This window comes from Vipera ursinii, assembly GCF_947247035.1.
Source record: "Vipera ursinii genome assembly, chromosome: 1".
NCBI classification, from domain to species: domain Eukaryota; kingdom Metazoa; phylum Chordata; class Lepidosauria; order Squamata; family Viperidae; genus Vipera; species Vipera ursinii.
The window spans coordinates 345,719,141-345,734,587 of NC_139512.1; the positions used below are offsets into that span (position 1 = coordinate 345,719,141).

At 40.7% G+C, this 15,447-nt stretch overlaps 1 protein-coding gene across 1 annotated transcript in view; it reads left to right on the forward strand.

The window, feature by feature from the left end:
• AUTS2 (activator of transcription and developmental regulator AUTS2) overlaps nt 1-15,447 on the forward strand; it is a gene marked incomplete at its 5' end in the record, with an annotated part of 130,732 nt that overhangs the window by 74,908 nt on the left and 40,377 nt on the right. The window contains 4 exons of the mRNA XM_083350233.1: nt 1,853-2,318; nt 3,778-4,046; nt 5,105-5,325; nt 14,533-14,628. Of these exons, the coding sequence (XP_083206359.1) occupies nt 1,853-2,318; nt 3,778-4,046; nt 5,105-5,325; nt 14,533-14,628 (1,052 nt within the window). The remainder of the gene's footprint in view (nt 1-1,852; nt 2,319-3,777; nt 4,047-5,104; nt 5,326-14,532; nt 14,629-15,447) is intronic.

Genomic DNA, 15,447 nt, shown 5'->3' on the forward strand with positions numbered 1-15,447 from the left:
TACTGCAATGAACTGTAGTTGGGACTATCCTTGAAGACCACTCAGAAGCTATAGCTGATCCCAAATGCAGTAGCATGGCTGTGCCATGGTACGCCCATGTAACACCTCTGCTGTGGGGGCTATTTTGGTTATCAGTAGACTAGCAGGCACAATTCATTGTGCTGGTTATCATCTATAAAGGCCTTGATGACAATCAACCTGTTTATTTGAGGGACTGAGGGGTCCTTGGTGCTCTGGGAGCTTGTTTGTTTTCTTGCAGATTTCATTAGCCAAACTAGGTAACATCATCAATGCTGATCAGTGATGATGTTACCTCATTTGGGTAATGAAACGTCTGCAAGAAAACAAGCAAGCTCAGAGAGCAACAAGGACCCCTTATTTCAACCCTGAGCTACAAATATTCTCCTTTATTGGTATTTGAGGGACTGCCCATTACTTCTGCCCGAGCCATACATTCTGACTTGGCATGTTCCTGGTCCCATCAATTAAAAAGTGCCATCTGGTGGGACCCAGCAATTGGTTCTTCTCTATCACGGCACCTGTCCTCAGGACAACATTCACCATGCAATTCATATGGTTCTCACCTTGACCCTGTTTAAATAAGCTCTTAAGAGTTGTTGTCAATCTTCCGGCTGGTGAATACAGCATTAAAGAAACTCTACGGCCTTGAGGTGCCATAAAAGATAAATTTTTATTGAATACACATCCCGGCACTGAAGAAGTAAAATCAACTCTTAAGTTTCTCGCATGAAGTTCTGATTAGTTATCAATAGCTTTTCATAACCCCAGCCACCATGTGTTCATGTTGGCCAATCACATTCTTTCTGTTTGTTATGGGAATGGTCCACTTCTCTGCCAGACACCTGCTTTGAATGTCCTTGATTCTCACAGTCCATGGACGGCTTCCTGAAACTCCTGTTTCTTTCCCAGACTCCCCCTCCCCCCTGTTTGTATGGCAAGTTGAGCAGCTATAGAGGTTAGCAAGCATCTTAGCAATTCAACTTTGACAGCTGGCTGCTCCCTAAGTCTTGGGGTACCATGGATGGTGGACCCCTTTTGTGGTGCTTTGATTTTTTGTTGAGATTGTTTTTCTGGATTCTTTGTTTTGATCTTGTAAGCTGACCAGAGCTATGATTTTGTGAGTGAGTGAATAAATAAATGAGCAAATAGTCATGCTCCAGAAAATGTACTCGCATGAGTAAAATTCCCCATTTCTAAGTCTCCTTAAAATGGTTCTGCTCAGCTACTTCAAAAGCTTTGCTTGGCTGTCATACACAGCTTATTAGGTGGTATTTGTTGCAGGAGTGTTGTTTATGTGAAGATAATCTAGAAAAGCTTTTGAAGCTCTATTGGCACCGAATGGACTGAGTCATCTCAATTTGTCATCTCTGGAGGCTTAAAAAATAATCGCAAGAAGGAGTGCTTTCATTGTTTTGATGCTGTACTGTCAACCCAAGCTGCTCTCACAATTGACGTTCATCTTTAAGTCACTTGTTGTAAACAAGAGTTTTATTGCATCTCTTCACATGTAATGTTTAATTTTATTACTTGCTATATTTGTACTGTATTTTTGAAAACCGCTTATGGCTTTGGCAATTTCGTTAATTATTGTTGATAAACAAGTCGGGGATGGTTGTTCTTGTTGCTTCATCTCCTCTTACAAAAGTCGGACTGTAAGTAACCTTCCGTGGTTAGCTTTTTGTGATTAGTTTTTCTGCCAGGGTGTAAAACATTAATAGAAAACCAGTCAGACTCTAGTTCATTAACTTAACATGCTAACACCTTCAGAGCAGGTGTAGTTTTCCCTGTTGTATCCATCATCTCTTTTTGTGTTTGATGTTTTTGTTTCCAGATACAGACTTAGGAGTTGGTACGCTAACAGAAAATGAAGATCAAGAGGCCAGGTCTTTGGCACTCCCCAAAATATCAGGATTAGAACGGAGCCAAGAGAAGAGTCAGGACAGTGGGAAAGAGCCATCACTTGACCCTGTTGTTCCTCAGGATCTTTGTCCTCAAGTTTCTCAGCCTTTGGTCCCACCTCGTTTGGAGCCACCAACAGAAGCACCTTCTCCAAAGCCATCTGCTCTCCACCCTGCTCGCTCCTCCTATTCAGAAGGCCCAGAGAAGCAACCAGCTTTGGAAGAGGCCCAGTTTCCCACAGTTCCTCCTTCCCAAATACAACATCCACCGAGACCTCCCTCTCCTGGGCAGCCGGCCCATCCAAACATACCACCTTCTCAGCTGCGTCCTCCCTCCCGTAGCCTTGCACAACAGCTGTCAGCTTATAACAGCAGCAGCTTAAGCCTCAACAGTTTGAGGTGAGGATCAGGCTGGGCGTTTTCCAAGCATCAGTTCATCAACTGTGTTGTAAAAGTAGAGATGTTGACATTTCTTGAAAAGGGGCCAGGCCCTTTATTTGGGTGAGTGCTGTGGGAGAGTTGGAAGACAGCCAGCATTATAAATAACATCTTCTTCCATAATTCAAAAACTCTGGGCCAACCCTGGAAACTGAGACTAGACAAAAAGCTAAAGAGGTGCCAGTTTCCAGTACTGTTGTGTGCCAATTTAAAGGACTGAAAGTACAGCAAGGCTATTGCTGTGTCAAGTGTTAGGGAGAGGTTGTTAATCAGACAAGAAAATAAAGCACAAAATAATTGGGCTGGTTTCACCCTGCTTCTGCTAATGAAACTCAGAGATGTGCAGCAATATCTCCCACAGCCTCTATCAAGTCCTTGCGCTCCTCAATTTTAGCTTTTTAGATTTTGTCTAAATTAAAAATAAATAAAGGGGAAGCTGACATGTGGCTGAGACAAGTATCAGCTTTTATCCATACGTATTTCCAATAAAATGTCTGGGCTTCACGTAAAACCAAGAGATGTTCTTCAGAAATCAAATGGCAGGTGAATATGGCTTGTGCTTCCTTTGCAACTATGGTCCTTCCGCCTAGAAAAGGTCAGATAAGGTGAGGAGATTAAATGCCTGCTGGGGAAGGTCTCAGTTTGGCATTCTGGTAAATGAGTGACTGGTCATATCCATCAAGGCAGCCATTTTGTGAGAACGGCTATATCATGCTCTCAAAATTGCTCAAGTGACCACCCAGTCCCTCAGCTTACTTTATTACCTGAGCCTAGCCACTACAGCTTATAAAACATGGTGCATGGCAGCGGTCTTCAAACTTGGTCCTTTTATGACTTGTGGACTTCAACTCCCAGAATTCCTCAACCAGCATGCCTGGCTGAGGAATTCTGGGAGTTGAAGTCCACAAGTCATAAAAGGACCAAGTTTGAAGACCTCTGGTGCATGGCTTGGTGTTTTGTAGAAGCAATGGCATGATGGTTTGTAAGCCAACCAGGCTTGAACCAAGCTTTTAGCAAAAAAGAGAAGTCCAACCATAATCAGAATCGTCTGATGATAAGATGGGCGGCAAACAAATTTAATAAATAAAAATAAAAATGTATATAATAATCTGTCCCAAGAGATGGCAAGTTTGCATTTACTCTAAATCCCGCTTTCCATCAGGACAGTTGGTATGAAGGAACCTCAGGCCATTTTTCATCGACAGAAGATTAGGCCAGCAATGGTGAACGTTTGGACTTGGTGTGTCAAAAATTGGGAAGGTGCCAACTTGGTACTGTCGAGGATCACCTGTATTTTGGGAAGAAGACCTGTTCTCTCTTTGCAGCAATGGGAGGGCTTGTGGCTCTGCCCTTCCTTTCTTGGGAACTCCTTTTTGTGCATTTGCTAACCTCTTCTTTTCTGCCTCTTTCCCACAAACAGCAGCAGCCGAAGCAGCACCCCAGCCAAGAGTCAGCCCCCTCCTCCTCCACTGCCTCCTCCACCCATAGCTCACCATCCTCCAGCATCCCCCTTTCCTCTCTCTTTACCCAATCACAGCCCTCTCCATAATTTTACACCTGCCCTCCAGCCTTCTACCCACACCCATCACCCCAATATGTTTGCCCCTCCCACGGCATTACCTCCTCCTCCTCCTCTGACATCAGGAACCTTACAAGTTCCAGGTCATCCTGCTGGCACTGCTTACTCAGGTAAGGAAGAAAGTGTAACTTTGCTGGGTCAAATGCTAGTTTCTTTGCTTGTTTTAGTCAAGGTATCAGCATCTTGCAAAGGAAACAGGTTTAAATTTATACAAACAGATTTTATGGAGCTAGGACAGGGGTCCCCAACTCCCGGTCTGTGGACCAGCACCAGTCTGCAGCATGCCAGCAAGTGGGCTGCACAAACAAAGCAAAGTTCCATCCTCGGGATACAGGCAGTATTCAAAACCACATCTCCTCTGGTCTGCAGAAAAACCTTTCTCCATGGCTCCAGGACCTCTGAGCTGGGACATATTTTATGAAGGAACTTCATAGTTCATCAAGAAGAGGGAAGGAAAGAAGGAAACAATTATTCCATAAAAAATAAAATATGGAGCTATTTAAATTTCCTTCCTTCCTTCCTTCCTTCCTTCCTTCCTTCCTTCCTTCCTTCCTTCCTCATATCTCACAAGTGTAAAAAAGATTCAGGGCTTTGATTGCCCAGTTCATTCATGTCATTGACCTCCCATGTTATGATCCTGACCTTGTATGAACAAAACAGGGGCTCATCCACACATACAGTATCTACATTATTCTCTGGGCAATAAGGAGAATTCAGTGGAAGGAAGATGGCCCAGCTCTTGGCTATGTTTGGGTTGGCCTTCTCCCAGTTGTTTTTACCCACTCCATACAATAAGATTGAAGAGGCTCATGTTGAGGGGCCAGCTCTTCTTCTTTTGAAGACCTTGAAATAGCATCCCTACTGAGATCTATACAGCCTCAACCTTACTGGGTTTTATGAAGGCCATCAAATCTTGACTTTTCAACAGATTTTTTGGGGGGTGGGGGTGGGGAGGAGAGATAGATTGAATTTCTCATGCTATTCCTTTGTATACAGTTGTGAGTTGCCTTGTCCTTTATTGTTATTTTATAGATTCTGATGCATATTTTTAACTTTCTTTACAGAATTAGGCAGGCATGTTGTTCAGAGTTCGCAATGATTGGAGTGATGCATAAGATGACGTAAAGGGGGAAGGGAGAGACTTTCATGATACTGTCTTCCTTTCCAGAGCAAGATCTTCTCCGCCAGGAGCTGAACACTCGGTTTCTGGCTTCCCAGAGTGCGGATCGTGGCGCCTCGCTGGGCCCACCACCCTACTTGAGGACGGAGTTCCACCAGCACCAACACCAACACCAGCACACGCACCAACACACGCACCAGCACACCTTCACGCCTTTTCCTCACGCCCTCCCGCCAACAGCCATCATGCCAACGCCAGCACCTCCCATGGTGCGTAATCCAGGCAGAAATGTGAGGATAAGTAGCGCGCAACCTTTTTTTTTGTTGCCAAGTATATTGTGACAGCTACATATAATAATCACAAGAGCAAAGATCTTTGTGAAGTCATGGGAGAAAAGGCTGAAAGGTTCTGGAATGTTCCCCTTTGCAGTGGGGAGGGGGCCCGGGGTAGAGGGATTCTGTGTATATAGATCCTGCAGCCCAGATCTGGTGTTCCTAATTTAATAAGTAACTTATCCTTTCCTTTTTGGAATCATGAGAACATCAGTCACACTGATGTGCAGAGAAATCACATCTTTATTGCCTTAAATAAAGATTTAAATAGATCTGAAACTCTGGGGGAGGGGGGAAATGAGTGAATTGTCAGTCTTTCTTTCACTCTGCTTTATTCTATGGTATTACTTAAAAGGTAGAAAGTTCTCAGTTGTGGTTTTTCTGTATTTAGGCCCTAATCTATCTCTGTATCTATCTCTATCATTCTATTGTTGAGAGCCAGGCAGCATATATAATTTAATAAATTATTAAATTTTAATTGCACATAGATTATTAAATTTAAATTCATAATAAATCATCTCCCAATTTTCATCACTCTGATAAGAAACTCCATTTGGATTAGTGTTAACAGAATTAGAATTATCACAGAAATGAGTGAGAAATAGCAGATAGATGTTAGCAGGCTGGGTAGAATTTTCAATCTCAACACTATTACTACAGATAGTCTTTGACTTACAACCACAACTGAGCCCAAAATATATGTTGTTAAGTGAGACATTTGTGAAGTGAATTTTTCCCCATTTTACGATGATTCACGCCACAGTTGTTAAGTTAATCATTGCAGTTGTTAAGTTAGTAACACGGTTGTTAAGTGAATCTGGCTTCCCCCATTGACTTTGCTTGTCAGAAGGTCGCAAAAGGGGATCACATGACTCCAGGACGCTGCAACTGTCACAATCGTGAGTCAGTTGTCAAACATCTGAATTTTGATCATGTGACTATGGAGATGCTACAATGATTGTAAGTGTGGAAAATGGTCCTAAGTCACTTTTTTCAATGCCGTTGTAACTTTGAATGGTCACTAAATAAACTATTGTAAGTCAAAGACTACTTGTACTACTGCTCTTACCAATACTGTTACTATTTAACAAAAAAACAACCCCTACTTGCTGTCTTCCTATTGAAGATGCTGTAAAATGATGAGTGAGGGTTGAAATGTTAACGTGAAAGAGCAACAGAATGTTTAATCCAGGGGTAGGCAACCTTGGCTCTTTTATGACTTGTGGACTTCAACTCCCAGAATTCCTGAGCCGGCATGGCTCAGCATAGAAACCTCTCCCTTTCTCCTCAGCATGGTTGGCTCAGGAATTCTGGGAGTTGAAGTCCAAGAGCCAAGGTTGCCTACCCCTGGTCTAATCCTTGCTTGTTTTATTTAATATCTGAAATTTTATTACCTGTGTTTTCCTTGATCTGTTTTTCTTTATGACTGTTGATTCCTGATCCTTCTTATCTCCAGGAATATTGTTTGTGTGTGTGTGTTTTTTAAATAATGTTTTCTGATGTGGTTTATATTGAGGGGCATCTTAGGTAGGGTTTGTGTGTGTTTGTGTGTGAAGCATTAAAAAGAAATCAAGACAGGGACCACAAGTAGCAATTGAAGCCCTGTTCTTTTTTAACATGCTTCATGAAATATACATAAAAAGGTGGTTCTTTGATACTGTGGCTATGGCTACCATCTTGAGTTTATTATCCTTCTAACCTCCATCAATATCTATAAAATATCTCTAAAAAGTGATGGCTGAACTGTTAGATAGGGTAACATTCAAAACTCTTCATGAAATGAAAGGATTTCCCCTGACACATGTAATCAGTTTGTATTTCAATCCTTTTACAGTTTGACAAATACCCTACAAAAGTAGATCCTTTCTACCGTCACAGTGTGAGTTCTCACTATGGCATTAAAATGATTTTAATTGCTTTTCTTCCATGAGTTCATATCACTGTTCAGTCACTGATAGAACATCCAGTTTTATGTGTCATTCCTTCACCTCCATTCACTATAAAAGGCACCTGTCACCAGTATTGTCAATTGCTTTAGTTGTTGCCTCACTGTCTTTTCTAAAGAAGTAGAATCTTCTCCTTTTTAAAAATGGCAATGTCTTTTTTTCCTCAACAATTCTAGTTTTTCATAATGAGCCTGGGTATTCAGTGGATTTACAGAGTCTCCCTTATTATTATTAGAGCTTTGGTGGAGCAGTGGGCTAATGCCTCCTTAAGTAACACCAGCTGCCTGCAATTAGTGCAGGTTCACATCCCACCAGGCTCAAGGTTGACTCAGCCTTCCATCCTTCCGAGGTAGGTAAAATGAGGACCCAGATTGTTGGGGGCAATAAGCTGACTTTGTAAATAATGCCACTTGGGGGAGGGGGGTGAAAGCCCTAATAAGCAGGCACATACATAGAATGAAGGCTATTGCTAAGCACATTGATTTGTGTTTCTTAGATTGTAAGCCGCCCTGAGTCTTCGGAGAAGGGTGGGATATAAATGGGATTAAAAATAAAATAAATAAAAAATTATTATAGGCTTTCTTATAGCAATAGCAATAGTACTTAGGCTCATATACTGCTCTCTTTGTAGCATTCTCTAAGTGGTTTACAGAGTCAGTATATTCCCATCCCCCCCCCAACAATCCAGGTCCTCATTTTACCGACCTCAAAAGGATGGAAGACTGAGTCAACCCTGAACTGGTCAGAATCAAACTCCTGACAGTCGGCAGAGTTAACCTGCAATACTGCATTTTAACCACTGCATCATCTTATTCACTCCAGGGTGATTGTAATTTTGCAGTTTGATATGGCAATGAAGATGAGAGAGCCCCGTTCACACGTGTAAATAGAATCCTGCATTTATTAATCTTTTGGGATCTGCAGTGATTTATGCAGATGCACTGCATACGTCTATGCCTCATAATTGAGATGGACATAAGTTTTAATTTGACTTTAAAACAAAACAACCCAAATTGAAACACTGGCTATGTTACAATGGGACAGACTGAGTCTTGGCAAGGTTGTGTAGATTCAAAGGCCAACTAAACCCGCTGAATAATCATCTTCAGCTTTGGATGGAGTTGTGCTACCCATAAGGGAGCTGGCTTGCAATTAGGTGTGTGTGTGTGGGAGGGGGGGTTCCTATTGGACTCACAACTTCTGTTTCTTATGATCAGATATGTAAATTACAGATGGGGTGCCAATTGCACCAATTCCTGGATCAGGGAGCTTTGTGTACAGTTAATTCCTACCCTGTCACCTCACAGCTGGATTACTGCAATTCATTGTATAAGAGACTGTTTTTAAAGACCGTAATTTTATTTTAATGTATTTATTGTTTGATATAATCCAGTCAAAACTGGTTGGAATATAATCCTGAAAAAATAGTTGAATTAATCAAAGCTGTAAGATTAAAAGGCTGAATCTATTAAATAGCACCTTATTTAAATGCATCCTAACTGATGGATTTTAGTTAATGACCCAAAGCAGAGAACTATTATGGTCTAAATTTGCTTTTTACATTTTGGATTTTTGATCAGTATGTGCTTTTTTTTTTTTACTAAAATACACTGTTTAATTAGAAAATCACTATTGTGTTCAAATGTATTTGTTTTCTCTGCTGAGAGTGTAGAATTGGGCAATAAAAAAGCAAGCAACCCAAATCAAGAATATAATTTAATCTTGACATAGGGTTATTAAGGTTCATAAAATCATAACAGAAGACTCCTTTAGATCATCTAGTCCACCCTCCTATTCTATGGAGGAATCCAATTTTGTTAATATCTCATATGGGAACTGTTTAATACATCGGTTTAATGCATCAAAATTGCAAGTTTGAATGCATTTTTCAAATTCCTGAGTGTCTGTATTGATCAACCCACTGGGGGATATATTCCTATCATTTGCCCTACCAAGGAAATAATTAAGCTTCACATTCAAGTAACACTTTTACTTTACCATATAGATCAGAGGTCTTCAAACTTGGTCCTTTTATGACTTGTGGACTTCAACTCCCAGAATTCCTCAGCCAGGCATGCTGGCTGAAGAATTCTGGGAGTTGAAGTTCACAAGTCATAAAAGGGCCAAGTTTGAAGACCCCTGATATAGATAAAGGGCTATATGACCATAGTGGTCAATGTCCTGACTGTCAAAGAATTTGCAGACAGTTATACAAATCTCTACCTACAAGCTCCACCATTATGATTCAAAGGACCAGACAGTTATATAAATGCTATAAATAAATAAAGTTAATCAGTTCATGATAAGGAAGTATAAAAAGGGAAAGGGGAGAAAGACTCCATCCCAATTTTTGTTGGGAATATATCAGCTATACGTTGGGAAATATTTTCAGTCATTGGAATTCTTGCAACCTATTTCCTTTCTTTTTAATCAGTTTTTTTTTCCTTCTGAAAAGGCAGTGGAAAAAGGAAATTTCTTCTAGTTTTAGGCAGAGGTCAAGAGCCTGAGAACGATCCAGACTTAAAGATTTCAATAACTACTCATTGAATTAAAGTTTAGAACATCCAAATTAGCAGGAACCACTGAAGACATTCCAAGGCAGGTGTTGCTTGAGCATTATTTAATTTCAGTGGAGAGCTTTAGAGTTGATACTGTTGTCCTGTCTGTCAACTTTTCCCTGGTTTGGAGCACGAGATGTGAGATCCGAATTGCTTGATTCCCAAGAATGAATTTGATCTGTTGGGATGAAGCTGAGATGGAGTGTGAAGAACAGTATTGTCATTGCCATGATGGTCATTTTGTTGTTAACAGCCAATGGGCAATAACATTGCTGGGTCTCTCCATCTTTTTGAATGGCACATTATACAGAAAATTAAATGTTACAGGCATTGGAGTCTTTAAAGATGCTCATTAAAACGTGATTTCAGTCCGAGAGCCTTGACTGACTTAACGACTTCTTAAAGCTTTCAGTTTCAATATCAGCTAATCTTGGAAATATTTTCTGCATCGTTGGACATTTTGTGCTAAAATGAACCACATTAAAACAGTACGGAGCTATCAACAGGAAAAGAGAGAGAGCCAGGTAGCTGCACCCACAACTTAAATCAGTATGTTTTCCTAACGAAGTTAACTGCAAAAGGGGTTGAGGATTTTGGAGTATATAGGGAATAAGAATTGCCGCTTTTTGAGTTTTTGTGTTTAGAAGGCATGGCAGTTTCACTTTTGCCTTGACGTTGCATTGGAAGTTTCCAAAAGAATGTTATTTTCTTGAGCTGATTTCTGGTATAGCTGTATTATTTTGGCTTAGTAGTGTATCATTGTTTCTTGGGTTCAGATCCCTGGTCTGTAAAATAGGAAAGATGTTATCCTATCTTTCATACCAGCATGTAATGAAATGTGTTAATGTTTCAGCCGAATTAAAAGTTTTGCTTGGCTAGGAATTTAATAGTGACCACGTTCTTATTTACTTGTCCTGCTTCTTTTCAATTACCAACATATTAGCAATCCATAGCAGCTCATGCAGCATTGCAATTATATTTGAGCTAAATGCAAAGTATAAAGAAGCAAGCTTTAATGAACACAGTTCCTCTCAAAATTGTGCTTTTTAATGATGCGTTCTTTCCTTTTGTAAATGGGGAACAGCAACTCATCAGGTAGAGTAGGGGTAGTATAATTGTTTTGGTGATGATGAAGTTATCCATTTAAACGTGTCTGACTCTTCACAATTCTAAGGGCTAGGTCTACCCACATCTTCCAATCTTGCAATACTTTTTTGAATTGTTCTATGTTCTGGCTGGTGTCAGCTTTGATGGTGTCCAGCCACCATGTTTTTTGGGGCCTGGTTTCCTTTCACTGCTAATTTTTCCCTGCATAATTGTTTTCTCCAGTGAATTCCTCTGCATGACATGGCCAAAATAAGTGAGATGTAGTTTTGTGATTTTGCCTTCCAGTGACATGTCTGGTGTTATGCACTCTAGTACTTGCTTGTTGGTCCCCTTTTCTGTCCAAGGAATTATTCTTTTATTTGGAGATATTTTCACGTACAAGATAGGAGCAAAATGTGGATTGCATGAGTCCCAGCAATATTCATTTTGTATCCTCCAGTCTATATACAATCCCCTTCCCCCATAGGCTTTTGTTGTTGTTGTTGTGGAGTTGGGGATGCAGCTTAAGGGTTTAAGTCACACTCACTGGGAAATAAGTAATGGTCCTTAGAGTCAGTTCCAACTCCTAATCACTATAGTTTTCTTGGCATTGCAGTTTTCTTGGCTATGCTTTTCAGAAATGATTTGTCTCTGCTTTCTTTCTAGGGTTGAGAAAAGGACTGGCCCAATGTTATCCAATTGGCTTTTATGCTTAAGGCAGAATTAGAACTCACAATTCCTTAGCATCTAGTCCAACACCTTTAATTACTAGACCAAACTAGTTTTTTGGGATATAAATATAGCAAACAAAAAAAAGACTCCTGCTTCCACCGACTTTTCAGATAAGACCATTGGAATGCCAAGTCTCGAGTGGCATTTGAGATTATGAAATTATGCAGTCTTGAAATAGGAATAAAAAGGGATCTTGTAGCACTCTTATCTAATATTGAAGTGCATCTTCCAATTTCTTTTCTACACTTTGGCCATGATGGCTGGGCTATAAGATGCTGTAATCCAGGAACATCTGGAAGGGATTGGAAGTTCCCACTGCTGGCCTAGCATGTAGGTTTTCAGTTAAAAAAACTAGAGAGCAATGTTGATAGTTGTTCTGTACCAGCCTGCTACCGTCCTTGCAGAAAAGGCAGGGACAACCCCTTTTACAAGAAGGCAAGAGGCTGGAATTACGCCTGCCAAATTTATTGCTACAAAAACAAATAGAACAAGACACAAACCAAGAAACAGGAGCTTTTCAAGCGGTTGCCTTCAGCAAACCAGCCCTCCCACGCATTCCCCCTTAAATACAGTTCAGGGCGTGGCTTCTCTCTGCCTCCTTCCGAGGAGCCCCATTGCCTTCCTCTGTTTACTCCTGATTGACTGCCTCCTGCGTCGGCCGTCCTTGAACAGGGCCAGCTGTGGGTCATCTTCATCCACGCTGTCAGGCTCACACAGCTGGGTCTGCGTCGTGATCAGATGAGAGGGGCCTGGCTGAGGGCTCTCATCAAGCTGTCCAACCCCCTCAGCAAGCTCTTCAACACCCCCCTCCTCCTCCTCCTCTGAGTCGTCTGACCCAACTGCCGAACCCACAGGCTGACCCTGAATCACAACAATAGTGCAGCCAGTCAATGAATCCATGCTAAGTTGCAAAATCTTGTTGAAGTTCATATAGGGTTTAAGGCATTAGATTAAGAGAAACCCAAGTTCAAATCCTGCTTCAGCCATAGAATTTGGCTGGGTAACTGGGCCAATCCTGCTCAATTCACTGGATTACTGTTATGGGAATACAATGAAAGGACACTGCTTTGCAAGCTCACATTTATTCCTGGAGAACATATGGGATATAAATTTAACGAATCTCCAAAATGTATTTATTTATAACATTTATATGCCACTTCCAAGCCATGGTTATGCTTGGACTCTCAAATCTCACGTTACCTTCATTCCCAAGCACTTGAAAGCAGGACAAGAAGTACTGTGTGGAAACTAATCAAGGAGAGAACCAATCTAGAACTTTCTTGACAGTAACAGCACTTAATCAGTGGAATGGCTTGGCTTCAGAAGTTGTAGTTGCACCAACACTGGAGGTTTTTAAGAAGAGGCTGGGCAGTCATTTGTTTGGAATGGTATAGGGCAGGGGTAGGCAACCTTGGCTCTTTTATGACTCGTGGACTTCAACTCCCAGAATTCCTGAGCCAGTTGAAGTCCACGAGTCATAAAAGAGCCAAGGTTGCCTACCCCTGGTATAGGGTCTCCTGCAGTGCAGGGGTTTGGACTAGAAGACCTCCAAGATCCCTTCCAACTCTGTTATTCCATTATTCTGTTCTGTTATTCATGTCCCTATTTATACAAAGCTTCCATGTTACATAGATAGGATTGCAAGTAATGCTATTACATTTCCCAACTGTGTCTTTTGCAGACAATTAGGTAATTATTAAAGGGGTGGAAGAGAAACTGAGATATTATTACTTTGTATGCTCAATGTGATGATATACTATATTACACTAATAATGTTGGAACGCAATATACTTTTCATTTTTGCATTTAATGCTTGAATTCTGTGCTCTTAATTGCATTTTAATGGTGGGGGAAGAGGGAACAAGAATCCTGGAACTTGTAACAATTTCTTCCCCGTCTTCAATTAAACAGCAATTTTTGCCAAGTCTCATATCAAAAAAAAACCTTCCTTTCCTTTTCCAATATATAGAAAACTGGGGAAGAGATTGTTTTCTAAAATACTTTTAAGTTCAAAATCAACTGTGCTTTTCGCAGTGGCAAAAGACATATTTTGGATAAAGATGGTCTCGGGTTCAGTTTCCTGAGTCTCCAAGTATGGATGGGAAATTCTGAAGACAGTGTATCTTAGACAACAGGAGTGTGCAAAATTTGCCAGTCATGGACCAGAAACATTTTTTTTTTAAAAAAATTATCTTATCCATAAGTTAGTTCCCTCCTGAATTTTCCTACTTCTATTTTAATCAATCCTGCAACCATTAAGTTGAATTGTATTGTACTTACCAAATATCAGCAGTCATTAAAAAGATGCCTGGAAGTTGAATGAAAAGTCTTTGGGGCTAGTACTGAAAGTTGCATGCCATGATTTCAGTGCTGTGTCTAATGCAATTGACAATGAGATCCTCTTTCTGCACTAGCTCCTTTCCCCTTGCTCACATATTTTCCATAACACAAGACTGCAGAGATAATTGGCCTTTTTATATCTGCTATAGTTCTGCCTTGTGATGCATTCACTCAGCCGAGTTCTTTTCTCTGTATCAATCATCTCTCATCTTGCATGTCATAAATGCTCTGCGTAACCTTTTGCTGTCTTCGTTGTCATTTCTTTGTGGGTTTATCATTTCCTCCTTTGCCTAGTACTTGACAGATTAACAAGCTTTAGTGGTCCTTCATGGATATTTTTTTTTACACAGTCAGTTTACCGACTCATCCATGCTTGTATCTCTTTTGCTTTCTTGTAAATTAAAATGGCAAGACTTGTATATTAAAAAAAGGAAAAAAAAAGTCAGTAGTCTCTTTTTAATACTGATGTCTTTCTGCCACAGTTATTCCACTCCTATCCTCCTGCTGTATCTGGGATCCCTCCCATGATACCTCCAACTGGTCCTTTTGGCTCGCTGCAAGGAGCGTTTCAACCGAAGGTAAACATAGACTGCATAGTGTGAACTATATTGCTTAGGTGTTTGTGTTGTATGTGCCCATTCTTTTTTGCAGAGCGGGTGTGTGTCTAATGGTAGTCTTTTACATTGTCTTGGAGATGGCTGCAATAGACTGATTGAGGAAGCCTACACGTTGGCAGACAAACAAAACTCATTTGCACAACCTGGCCTGCCTTTTTCTGTCTTGGCGTAACTGCTTGGTACTTACTGCAGCAGTCTCCTATTTTTCTTGAGAAAGCCTTTACTTAGCCCTTAAATCTGGACAATGAGATGGATAGGATACCCACAGTATGGATGTAGAGGCTATTTAAAAAAGTAAAGAATGTTGTGAAATTTTTTTGGCAGGGGATAAAAAATTGGTTGGAAGAAATATTACGACAAAAAATTGTTTTAAAACCAGAAATCTTTTTATTAGGGATTATTTATTTTATTTATTTATTTATTTTAATTCCATTTATATCCCGCCCTTCTCCGAAGACTCAGGGCGGCTTACAAGCTTAGCAGTAGCCTTCATTCTATGTATATGCCTGCTTATTAGGGCTTTCACACACACCCCAAGCGGCATTATTACAAAGTCAGCTTAATTGCCCCCAACAATCTGGGTCCTCATTTTACCTACCTCGGAAGGATGGAAGGCTGAGTCAACCTTGAGCCTGGTGGGACTCGAACCTGCACTAATTGCAGGCAGCTGGTGCTACTTAAGGAGGCATTAGCCCACTGCTCCACCAAGGCTCTAACGATAATCTCAGTAAAGCATCTCTCTACTTATTAGTACATATCTTAACCGCAGCAAGACTGGCA